This window comes from Nyctereutes procyonoides, unplaced genomic scaffold (assembly GCF_905146905.1).
Source record: "Nyctereutes procyonoides isolate TBG_1078 unplaced genomic scaffold, NYPRO_anot_genome, whole genome shotgun sequence".
Lineage (NCBI taxonomy): Eukaryota > Metazoa > Chordata > Mammalia > Carnivora > Canidae > Nyctereutes > Nyctereutes procyonoides.
Window position 1 is genome coordinate 4,409,434 of NW_026575136.1, and position 14,577 is coordinate 4,424,010.

The 14,577-nt window shown below is 34.4% G+C and overlaps 1 protein-coding gene across 1 annotated transcript in view; it reads right to left on the bottom strand.

Annotated features, from left to right (window-relative positions):
* LOC129495604 (low-density lipoprotein receptor-related protein 1B) overlaps positions 1–14,577 on the bottom strand; it is a 1,831,349-nt gene that overhangs the window by 551,941 nt on the left and 1,264,831 nt on the right. Inside the window, exons 28-29 of the mRNA XM_055303278.1 lie at positions 11,611–11,742; positions 9,854–10,081 (exon numbers count right to left, since the gene is read on the bottom strand). Coding sequence (XP_055159253.1) covers positions 9,854–10,081; positions 11,611–11,742 — 360 coding nt within the window. The remainder of the gene's footprint in view (positions 1–9,853; positions 10,082–11,610; positions 11,743–14,577) is intronic.

Genomic DNA, 14,577 nt, shown 5'->3' on the forward strand with positions numbered 1-14,577 from the left:
TGTTAGCTAAAACCTTAAAGGAAGGCAAATAGGAATACAGAGGCTGGTGCAGCTACAGGGACAAAAACTTGGGAAATCAAATCAAATGATAATCTAGAGATTTGTGGATCTGGAGATTTGTGGATAGTTGCTTAGTACAGTGAGTTCAGTCTTTAAATGCACAAAGACTAGGAGAGCTACACAAGAACAATACTAGGTATATTAGAAGGGTAGATATTATTACTGATAGGTGAATGGGAAAAAAATCTTCCTGCCTGCTTAAAAAGAATAATAACTTAAAAATAAAAACAAAACTTATTTTCTCTGTTTTTTATTCCTCTGGGTACAGAAAATAAAACACAACAAAACCAAACCAAGCCCAAACCAAATAACACAAATAAGCAAAAACTTTAAGCATAGGTCTATACTGGAGTAAGAAATTACTAATTTATAAACAAGATATCCACTAGTTAGGTAGGGGATAAACCAAATTCAAGTGATTTATAGTTTGTAATGACTCCTCCTTTCTCTAGCAGAAGCAAATTCAAATTCCCACTTTTGAGGTCATCCTCACTATCAGAATAAAAGATAAAACACAAAAAGAAATGAAACATAAGACCAAGAGTTAAGAGAAAATTAACAACAGATTTAAACCTCCAAATCCTACATGTTTTTATATTATTTTGCAAGATAAAGAAAAGTGAGTGGAATATTTTAAAGGAAAATATTTTGAAATAATAAAAAAGCCAGTAATTTATTTATGTATTTATTTGTTTGTTTTTAAAGATTTATTTATTTTGTACAGAGAGTGTGTGTGGGTGAGGAAGATTCCTCTCTGAGTGCAGTGCAGAGCCTGATGTGGGGTTCAATCCCATGAGCCTGAGATCATGACCGGAGCAGAAATCAAGAGTCAAACACCCAATCAACTGAGCTACCCAGGTGCCCTGCCAATAAGTTATTAAAAACAAAACAAAACAAAACTCTTGGAAGACATAAATGCAAACCAAAAATTACTTTTAAATATTTGTTACATGATATTAAAAAAGGAACAATTAATTAAATGGATTAACCAGCAGCTTAGACACAATTCAGCCAGTAAACTGAAAACAAATTGAAGGAGTCAGCCAGAGCCTACACAGAGAAGCAAGGAGGTTAAATGAGTTGGAGAATGGATAGTCTGGTAGATCTAGTCAAAGTTTCCTAAGGAAGGAATAGACTAGGTTAGAAAAAAATGGTCAGAGATAATATTTGAGGGGTTTTTCCTCCCTAGGCTGATGTAAGACATGATCCCATAGGAGGCACAACAGACTGTAGGTGGCTAAATAAAAAATAAATTGTCATTAAGACAAAGAAAAAATATTAAAAACATCTAGAAAGAAAAGACACACCATCAAAAAAAGAATGATAGGTAAACACAAGATTCTCAAGAGCAATAAAGAATGCGAAAGACGGTGGAATAATACCTGCAAAGTGTTGAGAGAAAATAACTCAACCTGAAATTTGTATTCAACAAAAGTATCTTTACATCTACCTGTGAACAAAACAATTTCACTTTTAAAAAAATGAGCAAAAGGACTGAAATAGACATTTCTCCAATGCATATGTAGAAATGGCCAACAAGAAGAACATGAAAGGATGTTCAACATTACTAATCATTAGGAAATGCAAGTCAAAATCACAATTAGAGATCATCTCACACCTGTTGGAATGGCTACTATAAAAACAAAAACAACCACCGAGTTTTGACAAGGATGTGGAGAAACTGTTACATTTCTATGTCGGTAGGAATGTTAAATAGTGCAGCCTCTGTGGGTAACTGCATGGCAGTTTCTCAAAAAAATTAAAAATAGAATTACCATATGATCCAGAAATTCCACTTCTGGGTATATACCCAAAAGAATTGAAAGTAGGGTCTTATAAATACACTTATGTTCACAGCAGAATTATTCACAGTATCCAAAAAGTACCAACAACCCAAATGTGCATTGATGGATGAATGTATAAAAATTGTGATACATACATACAGTGAGATATTATTCAGCCTTTAAAAAAAAATTCTGACACTTGCTACAATATGGATGAACCTTGGAGACATCTTGCTGTGTCAAATAAGCCCTTGACAAAGAGGCAAATGCTATATGATTCCACCTAAATGAGGCTCCTAGAGTACTTAAATTCATAGACAAAGGAAGTAGAATGGTGGATACTTGAGGAGTAGAATTATCAGGAGTTGTGAGGAGCGGATATGGGGAGCTGTTTTTTAATGGCTATAAAGTTTCAGTTTTACAGGATGGAGAGTTCTGGAGATTGATTCACAATGTGAATGTACTTAAAAGTATTGATTTGTACACTAAAAAGGGTCAAGATGATATATTTTATGTGTATTTAGCTGTGATTAAAAAAAACTATCTTTCAAAAACAAAAGCTAAGTTAATGTATTTTCAGATACTATATCAGATTATCACTAAACTAAAGGAACATTAAAAGACCTAAGTCAGAGAGAAGAAAAATAATGACAGAAAAAAAAAGGCCTTAGATGAAAGCGGAATGGGGTAATTAAATAAATTGGTCGATGTGTAGATAAATCTAAATGGAAAACACACACACACACAAATACACACACACACAATGTCTGTCAATTCTCTGATTGTGAAATTTCTTTCTTTTTTTCTCTTTTCCCCCTCTCTGAGTGGACCAGCTTACACCAGCATCTTGTCCGAAATTGGAGCAAGAAGGAGGAGATCCAAACTCTCATAAATTTCTGAGGCATCTTGTTATATCTAATCAAAACTCATTTGAGGTGGGTTTCTGGGCAATTATGTTTCTGTTCTTAGGGACAAAGTGGGTTTTTTTTTTATTTTTTTAAGCAAATTTGTAACAGCTTCCCAATGCTTCCTCAAGGGAACTTTGTAAATTCTAAATATTCTATTTATTAGCAACCGTGAGAAACTGTAGATACACACACATATTAGTATATATAAAACATGGTGTACAAATTCATGAAACATCCATAAATCCACAATCCAGCTTAAGAAATAGAATATTACAAATAATGTACGACCCTTCTATGTACATCTTCACTAAGTTTATGTTTCTTCAACTCTGAACAATTTAGTGTTTATTATTGTCTTGGTTTTGTCAGTTTTAAGACATGTATGTGTCCAAACCTACACTGTTTTGTTGTGTTTTTTTTTCCCTAGAGAATTTGAAGCAGAATTGCAACTTTTTCACTAATCATATCTTAATCTCCTAACCCTATCATTATTGATATTTTATAGGAACAACTTACTCCCAATTTGGGAAAATGTCTGAAGTGAGGCTGTCCTTTTATTCTCATTTGGATCAATGTCTCCAACATCTTTCCAATGATTTGGTTAACTTCATCTCTCTCCCAGACATCAGATTTGATTATTTCTATATCTACCATACCTTGATATCTGTCACTTTCTTATACCTCTCATTGTTTTAGTCTAATTTTTGCTCTAGATTTAGAACATTTCTTTTTTTCTTTTAAAGATTTTATTTATTCATGAGAGAGAGAGAGAGACCGGGGGGCAGAGAGACAGGCAGAGGGAGAAGCAGGCTCTATGCAGGGAGCCCAATGTGGGACTCGATCCTGGGTATCCAGGATCAGGCCCTGAGCTGAAGGTGGCACTAAACTGCTAGTCCACCTGGGCTGCCCCAATTTAGAACATTTCTTAACCTTACAGCTGTATCCTTATCTATTTTTTTTTTATTCTTCAGTCTTTTAGATTTCCACCTAATTTATCTTCAAAAGAGTTTGAATCACCAATAACTAGCTGTAAAAGTCTTCAGTGGTTTCCCATTGTCTTTGGGAGAAAAAAATTACAAAACTAGCTCCTCATCCTGCTGTAAGACCCTCTGTGCTCTGCTGTCACATTAACCTTATAATTTATTCTTCTTGAAGGTCTAGCTACTGCTCACTGCTTGTTCTTCCCTACATATAAAGTGTCCAGGGCTTGTGACTACTGATATGGCAACCTGGAGTGATGGAGCTACCATTTACCCTCAAGGTCTATTTTGACTACTTCCTAAGTGAGTACTTTGATGATTCCATATAACTTAATATTCCTCGTGCTAATTTTCTAAGTGGCTTACACCCTTATTAAACTCCATATTTCATTCAGCCTTATACTTTAGTTGTTTATATCTCATTCTTTTACTAGATATGAAGCTGTCTGAGGTTATAGACTGTCTTAGCTAAATAAAGCCATCTCCCCACCCATCTAATGTTCCACATATAGAATCCACATATAGAATTTCCCTATGGGCCAGGACATCTCGGTCGCTCAGTGGTTGAATGTTTGCCTTTGGCTCAGAGTGTGATCCCAGAGTCCCAGGATCGGGTGCCATATCAGGCCCCCTGCATGGAGCTTGCTTCTCCCTCTCTCAAGAATAAATAAATAAAATCCTTTAAAAAAAAGATAAAGAATAGACATAGGGAGTTTGGCTCATTTAGCATTTATTGCTATAGATACATAGTTCTTAATGAAATGGCATTTATAGGTATGGTTTTGTCTTTATTCTTTCTTTCTTTCTTTCTTTCTTTCTCTCTTTCTTTCTTTCTTTCTTTCTTTGTCTTTCTTTCTTTTTTTAAAATTTTTCTCTTTTTTTAAATCACAGATGTTGACATTCTTCCACTGAAAAATTTCCTGGGTGAAAATGAAAATTGAAAATCCTATTCAGAAATAGGCAAAACAACAGATGTTCCCTATCCAAATTTTCTACTTGAATTCAAGGCCTGGTTCCAAAAACTAGATCTCACTGTTATTACTGACCTGTTTTCATTTCCTTCGTTCTCTCTGGACCAGTTTTCACAATAGTTTTTTTTTGTTTTGTTTTGTTTTTTTTTACCCCCCAAGCATTTTTATTACTGGGTACAATTAAATATGGTTTCTTGCAAAATAGAGGGAATGAATCAATCTTTAGTACTCACTTACAAAATAATGTTTGGCAGAAGTAGATAATAATTTCAAATAATAAAAGGAAATCTACTTTGAAATGGGTCCAATGAGATTCAAAGTATCATTGAAAATTAAATTTTACATAGTAGCAATGTGATCAAAAGGTCTACATTTAAAGAGGCTTATATTTTTGTAGTTAAAAAAAGCATATTATATGATAATTCCCTACCATATAAATGAATGTTCTTTATAAACAGATACACTTCTAATTTGTATTAATCTTCCTTTTGTTCATTTTAGCATCTGCTTAACAGTCCAGTTCTTTCAGATAGTACATGATTCTAGAACTAAAAGAATACTTAGTTCAATCAATGGTACTTGCCCAAAGTTGAATCCTTAATTTTCCAATGGTGAACCATTCACTTTGCCCTAGAATAATCAGATACATCAAGAGTTTTTCCAATAAAAAGTGACTTTTTATTGACAGCAGCCAGGAATCTCATACAGCTGCCAACCTATCTCTAAAAGCTTTTTCTTATATTTCAGAATAACCAGTAAAACTGTTGTCAGTGGGATGGATAACCCATATACTTCACTCATGTGCTACTAGGTGAACTGAGCAGAGTATGCTGAGTGTATATTAAGTGAACATGGGAAAGAAATATTTGTACAAACCATGTGGTTATAATAAAGTTTCTGCTCTCTACTTGCTGAAGTTTCTCATTTGCAAAAGAAAGGGACTTTTGGTGGGAAAAACAGCATAGCTTTAGAGTCAATCCAAACTTGGATCTATCAAAGCTCTGGTATTTCCTAGCATGGCAAACCTGAATTAAATGTCTCCTTATTTTTAAAAACAGAAAGTAACAATTACATCAAAGCACTATATGGGGAATAAATGATAGATAAAAGCAGCACAGATACAAATGTAAAAACTCAACTATGTAACTCCCAGTGTATATAAGGAACTTTAAGGTCTAATAATGTCTTCTTTTTTCTTACTATGTTAATTGGAAGTTAATTTCTTGCTATGTTAAGTTAGAGTTTGCAGAGGACAATCTTTTTATTTTTTTTTAAATTTATTTATGATAGTCACACACACAGAGAGAGAGAGAGAGGCAGAGACACAGGCAGAGGGAGAAGCAGGCTCCATGCACCGGGAGCCCGATGTGGGACTCGACCCCGGGTCTCCAGGATCGCGCCTTGGGTCAAAGGCAGGCGCTAAACCGCTGCGCCACCCAGGGATCCCCGCAGAGGACAATCTTTTATCCAGTAAGGTATAATCATGGGCAGTATATAAGTACTCAGGAGAAGCAACTGAGCATTAAAGGACAATACCCAGCCCCTTAGGATGAAGTCCCAAATTCTCTTATTGTAGGGTAATAAGCATGACAGGAGCTCTAAACATACACTCTTGAGTGTGAATGTGTCTCCATTATTTCCTCACTTTGTTTCTGAGAGAGTTTTAGCTTTCACAAGCTTAAGCTTTCTCATCTGCGGAATGAAAGTAATTCTTAATAATAGGTTTGTAAAGATTACATAAGATTATAGTGCTTGCCACATTAATGGCAGCTAGTATTGTTCATCACATCAGAAAAATAAACCTGAAAGCATCAATAATTGAAAAATATCTGGACCAAGCAGTGACTCAAGGATAAAAATTAATTACCACCAGAGTCAGGGTGCAGACCACTAGCAAGAACATTTGCCACGAATTGTTAGCTATTGGGCAGCCCAGGTGTCTTGGCGGTTTAGCGTTGCCTTCAGCCTAGGGCATGATCCTGGAGTCCCCGGATCGAGTCCCATGTCAGGCTCTCTGCATGGAGCCTGCTTCTTCCTCTGTCTGTGTCTCTGCCTCTTTCTCTGTGTGTCTCTCAAATAAATAAACAAATATTTTAAAAAAATGTTTTTTTTAAAGATTTTATTTATTTATTCATGATAGTCACACAGAGAGAGACAGAGAGGCAGAGACACAGGCAGAGGGAGAAGCAGGCCCCATGCAGGGAGCCCGACCTGGGACTCGACCCCGGGTCTCCAGGATCGCGCCCCGGGCCAAAGGCAGGCGCCAAACCGCTGCGCCACCCAGGGATCCCTGTTTTTTTTCTTAGAATAAAATATTTTTGTTTTTTGTGAAAGAGGCAAATATACATATGATAATAAATATTTGTTAATTTATACAATGTATGCATCTGTAGTCATGTGTTAGTATTTATGCTTATAATGAAGTGTACTTTGTACAAGTCGTGTAACAAATAGCTTGTGTTGGTAGTACATAAATTAAGGACAACTTAGTATATTTGGATACAGAGAATTGCAAGGCAGGTGAATTATTTCTCAAGCCCTTTATGAAGGCTTGTCCCACAGAGCTTCAGAGTTTTCTCAGAAAATGGTCTGTATGTGGCAATAGACAAATGTAGAGACTGATTTTTGAAGCAAGTTTTACATTAGACTTAGGCTAAGGAAGATAAGGAAAGAAAGACTCTCTCAAGAAAAAGTCCAGTAGAGGAAGTACAGCAAAGTGAGAAAATATAGAGGCCAACATTAGGAAATAAGAGAAAGGTCAGACAGATGCTCACAGGGAATCTAAAAGATGAAAGGATAAAATAAAGTACAATTACTGGCAAAATTTGAGATACTTTGATGAGCTCACAAGCTGAACTGTCAAAAGTTCATCCCAAGCTTTCTATTAATGGAAAGATAAATCAGTCCTTAACAAGGTTTCACCCTGGAAGAAAGGAAAAGGAAAAGGCAACATCATTCAACTTGTAGGGTAGCCAGAAATGAAGGACTTATCTTTGACAATGCCTATTTCTCAAGCTTCATATCCAATTAATTAAGTTCCTTTATATTTTCACTCTTTTATATTTCTATAGTCCTTTCTCATTTCTCTATCTCTGTTATTTTCTTTCTAGTCCAGGTTTCTATCACATCTTACTAAAACCACTATACCAGCCAATGAGCTGGGCTCCCAGAGTCCGTGGCTCACCTACCCCTCCACCTCAGACCTCTTCAATTCTCTACTAAACCTAAAAGCTAGAACAATATTTTCCAAAGGCAAACCTAACCATATAGCTTCCCCCCCCCCACCTTAAAAGACTTCCTTGGTTCTCATTAGTTTCAGTACTAACATAAAAATCAACAACTTATAAAGACTTATAAAAACTATATTTAGTTTCTATTTATTTATCTCCATCAGCTTGTATAGTGTGTGCCTCTTGTTTTGTGCTCCATGCTATTCAGCCAATATTGCTTCTCCTTCAATTTCTTATAATATATAAAATATTCCAATATTTGTAAAAATGATTGAATTAATGATTATTGATCCTAATGAACATATGTATTAACTGTTATTATAACTGTTATTATAACTTAGGAAAGAAAGAAAATAGCATTGCTCAATTTTTGGTTAATAGTTATAAACAGAGTCCCCTAAATGAGAATAAGTCTTGTGATTTTCTCAAAGACAAATTTATCAAATTACTATTAGCTACCAATCTATAATTATAGCCAGAAAATTTCCTCACATTTTTGAGAGCTATAATATCTCTTACTTCATGTAATTCACAAAGCCTTTTCATAAAGATTTCAGAATTCATGATAAAATGCTTAAACAATTTTCTGTTACACTTTGATGAATTTCTTATGAGGAGATCACCTGTCAGTCTTAGAAGGCACCTAATATACTTTAACTGATATTTTAAGATGTTTAATAACCATTACCTAGTCTAACAATGATTATCCATTTTTTCCTCTCCTCTGTAAAACATCCTGAACAAAGAGGAGATCTTTGCATTCACCTTTTTATAAAGGTTCTTCTCTTATGGCAAGTTTGAAATAAATATTTGAACAAGCTTCTAACCAGTTCATTCAAGTTGCTTTAATAGAACTAAACTTAGATGAGTAAAGATCTAGCATAAATAAAAGAGCACTTTAGTGGTCAAAGGCTCTCAGATCTACTAGTGATACTCAATCCAGCTTTATAAGTATGATATGTAGAAACTCTTGAAAATCTGTGAATTCAAAACCTGCACTTCTTATTGCTTTCATTAAGAGATTGATCATTCCTCAAATAAGGTCTGATTTAAAATTTTTAGTATGCTTCAATGCATGAGAGTGTGATGTATCTGTATGGATTACTGATCACCCTTTCTTCTATCCTCTTCCAAATCACTCTTTCATGCTTATGAAGCATGACATTGAACTGAAACTGTCTTGTTTGGTTTTGCAATCATGGAAAAAAGCAGTTATTCAATGAAGATACACTAAGCTACTGATAACAACAATAACAACAACTGACCCAGAAATCACAATACACCAAGATTCAAACAAAGGCTAGGATAATTCAATGCTAAATATTTAAAGTTCAACTACTGCATTTGCATATATGTCTCACTTCACTTCGAATATATTTTCTACTTTGGGGAAAGTTACTTTTTTTTTTAATAATTACTTTAACGACATTTACCAATAACCTATGATTCAAAATGCTAGGTCAAGAGGTAGACAGAAATAAGCTCCCTGTCTTATTTGTGTAGTCTAGTTCTGTAGAAATTTATGTAAAAAGAAGTTGATAATAAGTTTGAGTGAGAGGAGAAAATCAGTCCTTTCCAGTATCCTATATTTTCTGTATGCACAAATTACTATTCCCCCATCACCCCATCAGCAAAAAGGAGTCTTCAAATATGTTTGTTTAGAAGTCCATAAATTTTAAGGATATCCCTTTTAAATTTTTTTCTTCTTTTGAAATGAAATTTCTAGTTATCAAACGACTATGTGCAACATAATTATAGCATTCTACAATTGTAAAGACATAGCATATTATTAAATCTCTGAATAATCAATTCCAACTTTCAATTAACAACATAGAAGTGGATAATAAAAAAGAACACAAAAGAGACTTGTGATTATTACAAATTGAATAACTTTTAAGTTGAAATGTGCAATACTCTTACCTCTTGAAATAACAGTTTCCAATCCAGTTCCATTAATAAAAGCCCGTTTAATGGTTTGTGTTTTAATATCTGTCCAGTATAAACGTTCTTCAGATGCATCAAAGTCTATCACAGTAACATCATCAATATCAGGGACCGTAAAGGCCGTGATAAAGTTAAAATATGGATTATCAATATCCACTCCTCTGATTTCAGAACGCCTTGCATATAGAAGAAATTTTTTCATTTCTAGAAAAGAAATAGCAATAAATGTTTTTCCTTTATAAGTTTGGCAAGTTTGAAGCAGTCTAGAAATTCTAAAACATTACTTGTTCATGATTTAACAGAATTTTAAGACCAGAATATCATAATCAAGTTTTGATGGGCATAGGTGATATATCTATTACTTAATTTAAAATACTTAAGAAACAAATATAAAACAAGTTAGAATTCTTAAGTCATTATTTTTCTTTAGTTAAAAATACCATGAAATTCTCGGTGATTTGACCTTAGGATTTTCAAGAATTGCTAAAACAGAACCCCACAGATGTCAAACAACCATACTTATTCTTTGTACATAATTGTAACAATAATGCATTGCATTAAATTATTTTTGAAGGAATCTAAGAACATTTTATTGGGGTGCCTGGGTGGCTCAGTTGGTTAAGCATCTGCTTTTGGCTCAGGTTATGATCCTAAGGTTCTGGGATTGAACTCCTAATTGGACTCCCTGATCAGTAGAGAGCCTGCTTCTCCATCTGCTTGCTTGTGCTCTCTCTCTTTCTCTCTGTCAAATCAATCAATAAGTCTTTAAAAAAAGAAGAATATTTTTATACTATTTTTATACTATCTTTGAATAAAATTAAACATGGATTTAAAAATGTTTATGTTTTCCTTATCAAATTGAGGTTGAAATAATGTTAAAGCATGCTTTATTATAAATATTTGTACATCTGTAGTAAGTAACATTGTGGGGCATTGCATCCTTTTTATTTCCCATAGGCACTTTTTTGAACTGAGTTTGTAAAATAGGAGACTAAACAGAAATAGAAGCACAGGTATTCTGTTATTTCATTGCTTTCTGGAATTATTATTGTTGTGATATGTTAAGAGTATATGTAACTAATTAAATCAACATGTCCCAACTTTCCTGAGTTAAGATTTTGTGAGCACCTTCTTCTCTGCCTTTAAAAGTAATTGCTCTGCAAATAAAATCATTCAAAATTAAAACAAAACAGAAAAAAAGTCTTATTTTATTCATAAATTTCATTATCACTTTTGCTAGTTTAAATATGCTGTTTAAGTATATTTAAGAAATATTTCAACATTATATATTTTACTTCATTTTCCTCCCTTCAAATGGACAATCCCCTATAAAATGATATGAAAATAACTATAGAAGAGCAGGAGGAGATTAAAACTGTTAAGTACCTCTTTGTTACATGGGTTACCTACATCATCACTTTTTGAAAATGCACTTTCACTTACAAATCTCCCTGTTTTGTAGAGATAAATTCTGCTAACACACCAAATAAGAGAGTGGCAAGAAAAAAATGAATAAGGCAATAAGTAGTAAAGTGCAGCATATCACATATTAAAGAATTTGTCAGTCTTGCCAAAAGTAGATGAATCATCAATAGCATCTGGAAATAGCACTATCTCAAATGTTTTTAAAGACATTAAAAATCTCTTCTGCTTTGCTTTGAGGAAAATCTTAATGCTAATACAATTTAAGAGAATTTGATTTGAATTTTAGGTAAGAACTTCGAGAAATTTACCATAGCAGGTCTTCTTGTCTGAGGAAAGCTTCATCAAGTGGGGGCATGCACAAGCAGCACTCCTATTATGATTGATCAGACACATGTGAGAGCAGGGGCCTTTGCCGTCATTAGCTGCACAAGGATTGGGAGCTGTAATCACACAGTGAAACATTAACAGTGAAAAAGAAAAATATATATTAGGGAACCTCTGAGGTTGACAAGGGTTATTCACTTAATGATTTAAAGTGAAGTTCCCTAGATAGCACCTTTTACTGGGGTGATTAATATGACAATAATAGACAATCATACACACAATTACATTAATAACAACATTTTCCTCCTCAAAGACAACTAAGTTACCTCCCTCAATTTTCTCTAAATTGAAATATATGCATTCTATTGTCTTATAAGTAAAGTTTTTTTTTTTTTTTTTTTTTAAGGATTTTGTCTGAGAAAAAAAATTGAATAATCACTAAATTTGGGCAGCCCAGGTGGCTCAGCAGTTTAGTGCTGCCTTCAGTCCAGGGCCTGATCCTGGAGACCCTGGATCGAGTCCCACGTCGGGCTCCCTGCATGGAGTCTGCTTCTCCCTCTGCCTGTGTCTCTGCCTCTCTCTCTCTCTCTCCTCTCTGTGTATTCTCATGAATAAATAAATAAAATCTTTTAAAAAATCATTAAATTTCTAGAAATTGAGTGTATCAATGGATGTCATTACTTTCCTAACCTACCATCTGAACTCCCTTCTTGCCTTAGCATACCCTCTTTAGTGTTTCCCTAGGAAACTAGTGTTGTTACATTCATATCCTTCCTTCAGGTCATGTGCTCTTTATCAAATCAGAGACCTAAGTGAAGAAATGCTTAACTTCCTTCATTATTTAGACATTTACCTTTTCATTTTTTTTTCTGTATTAACTGGCTAAAGTTTCCTTTACTTACACACTTACTAAACTGTATTGTATAAATAAGTTTTAATATATTCAAATTTAGAATTTTGCAGGTCAATGTCATTCTATTATTCTTCTGTGCTTTGTGTTCTATCATTATGACTTTTAGATAAGATTTTAATCTCAGTTGATCAGTAACTATTCTCTTAAATCTTAATTTATAGAACTTATCTAGTAGATTAAGGATACTAAATTACAGGCAGAAAAGTGTTACAAATTCTGATCTCACCAGCAATATTTTTCTTTTCAAACTATTTTATTTTCCTAACAAGTGGACCTATTGCTCAGAGTAGTTAATGTGAGTCCTCTAGAGTTTTATGGCACAAAGACTAAAAATCAATGGGTTATAATAAAATTGTAGAGGATATGAGAAATTAACTGTACTTGATACACAATGTGGTTTTTGCCAGTATTTAGCATCCTCCCTGCCAAGGAAATAAAAATAATCTATGTCTTTGCATTTGCTTAAAAATAAATAAATCAAAGGAAAGACTCAGAAATATTTTTCTAAGAAAATCAATTAAGGAGAGATTTTAAGATGATGCTATAAAAGGATCCTAAACTCACCTCCTTTCATGAACGACAGATCTATAGCCATATATGTATAGAACAATTCCCTATGAAAAGGACCTGAAAGTTGGCTAACCAGCACTTCTAGAGCAAAGAAGGAAAAAAAAAAAAAGGGCCACACTGAGACAGGTAGGAGAGGCAGAGACATGGTTGCAGAGAAAGTTACCCACACCCTCACTGCTAGCTCTAGTCAGAGCACAATGACCATACACACCATTGCCATAGCCTGCCCAGCTCTAGTTGGCCAGCCAAGCACTCTACCTTCATGTACTATACCCACTGTCTGTCTTACCACAGCTGGCATGCATGTGCAGCTTTCACAGGAGACACCCCTTGAGCATCTGGCTCTCTTAGCTGGGGGGGATTATATTTCTGGGCCTCATAGGTCTGCAACATTTGGAAAAACAGACTTTGGCAGGCTACAACCCCCAGGGTATTGCATAAACAATGGACTGAAACACTCCCCCAGTATTTGTGTGAAAAATGCCTATTTTCTTGTCTTGGAACTTCAGCCTAAGGACATTCAGAGGTCAGAGGTGCCCCTGGGAACCTAAGTAGAGAAACACCATATTAGTGCCCTCTTTTGCCCTTCCAATGGCTTGCTGATATGTCCCAACAAGAAACTGTATATGTCTAAAGCTATAATTTTTTAAAATTATTGCCCAAATATCTTGAGTTTGAAAGTCAGCATGGTTTACGATTATGAACCCATAAGACTTTATGCTGTATCTACAAATCTTAAAAGCTGCTGTTTGAGGATCTGGCTTACAATTAGCCTAAAACTATGCACTATCTAAAATCCCTCCCTTTGGAACACTGACAGATCTTGGCATACCCACAACAACCAAGACCTATGAAAAATAAATTAGGCTTTTTAGGTAATCACAAAGATCTGAGAAACAAAGGCTAAAAAAGTTGGAATGATATCTTCTACACAAGTCTACTTCTTCTAGACTGAGAGAGGTAGCTGTTTCACCTAATGCATAAAAACAAAAACAGAAAGTCAAGCAAAATGAAGAGTAAGGGAATAGGTTCCAAATGAAAGAATAAGACAAAGAAAGCCTCAGAAGACCTTAATGAAGCAGAGATGAGGAGTTTATCAGATCAAAGTCGTGTTCATAAAGATATTCACCAATCTCTGGAGAAGAATGGATGAACACAGTGAGGACTTGAACAAAGGGACAGAAAACATATGAAAGTACCAAACAGAGGCCAAAATATTATAGTCCAATATATTACAATAGCTGAAACGAAAACCAATAGAGAGGTTCAACAACAAACTAAACTAAGTAGAAGAATGGATCAGCAACCTGGGAGACAGGCAGTGGAAATCATCTAGTCCATGAAGCAAAAAGAAAAAAACAAAACAAAACACACATAATAATAATAATAATAATAATAATAATAATAATAATAAAAGTGAAGATAGCTTAAGAGACCTGCTGGACAACATCAGACAGAATAATATACG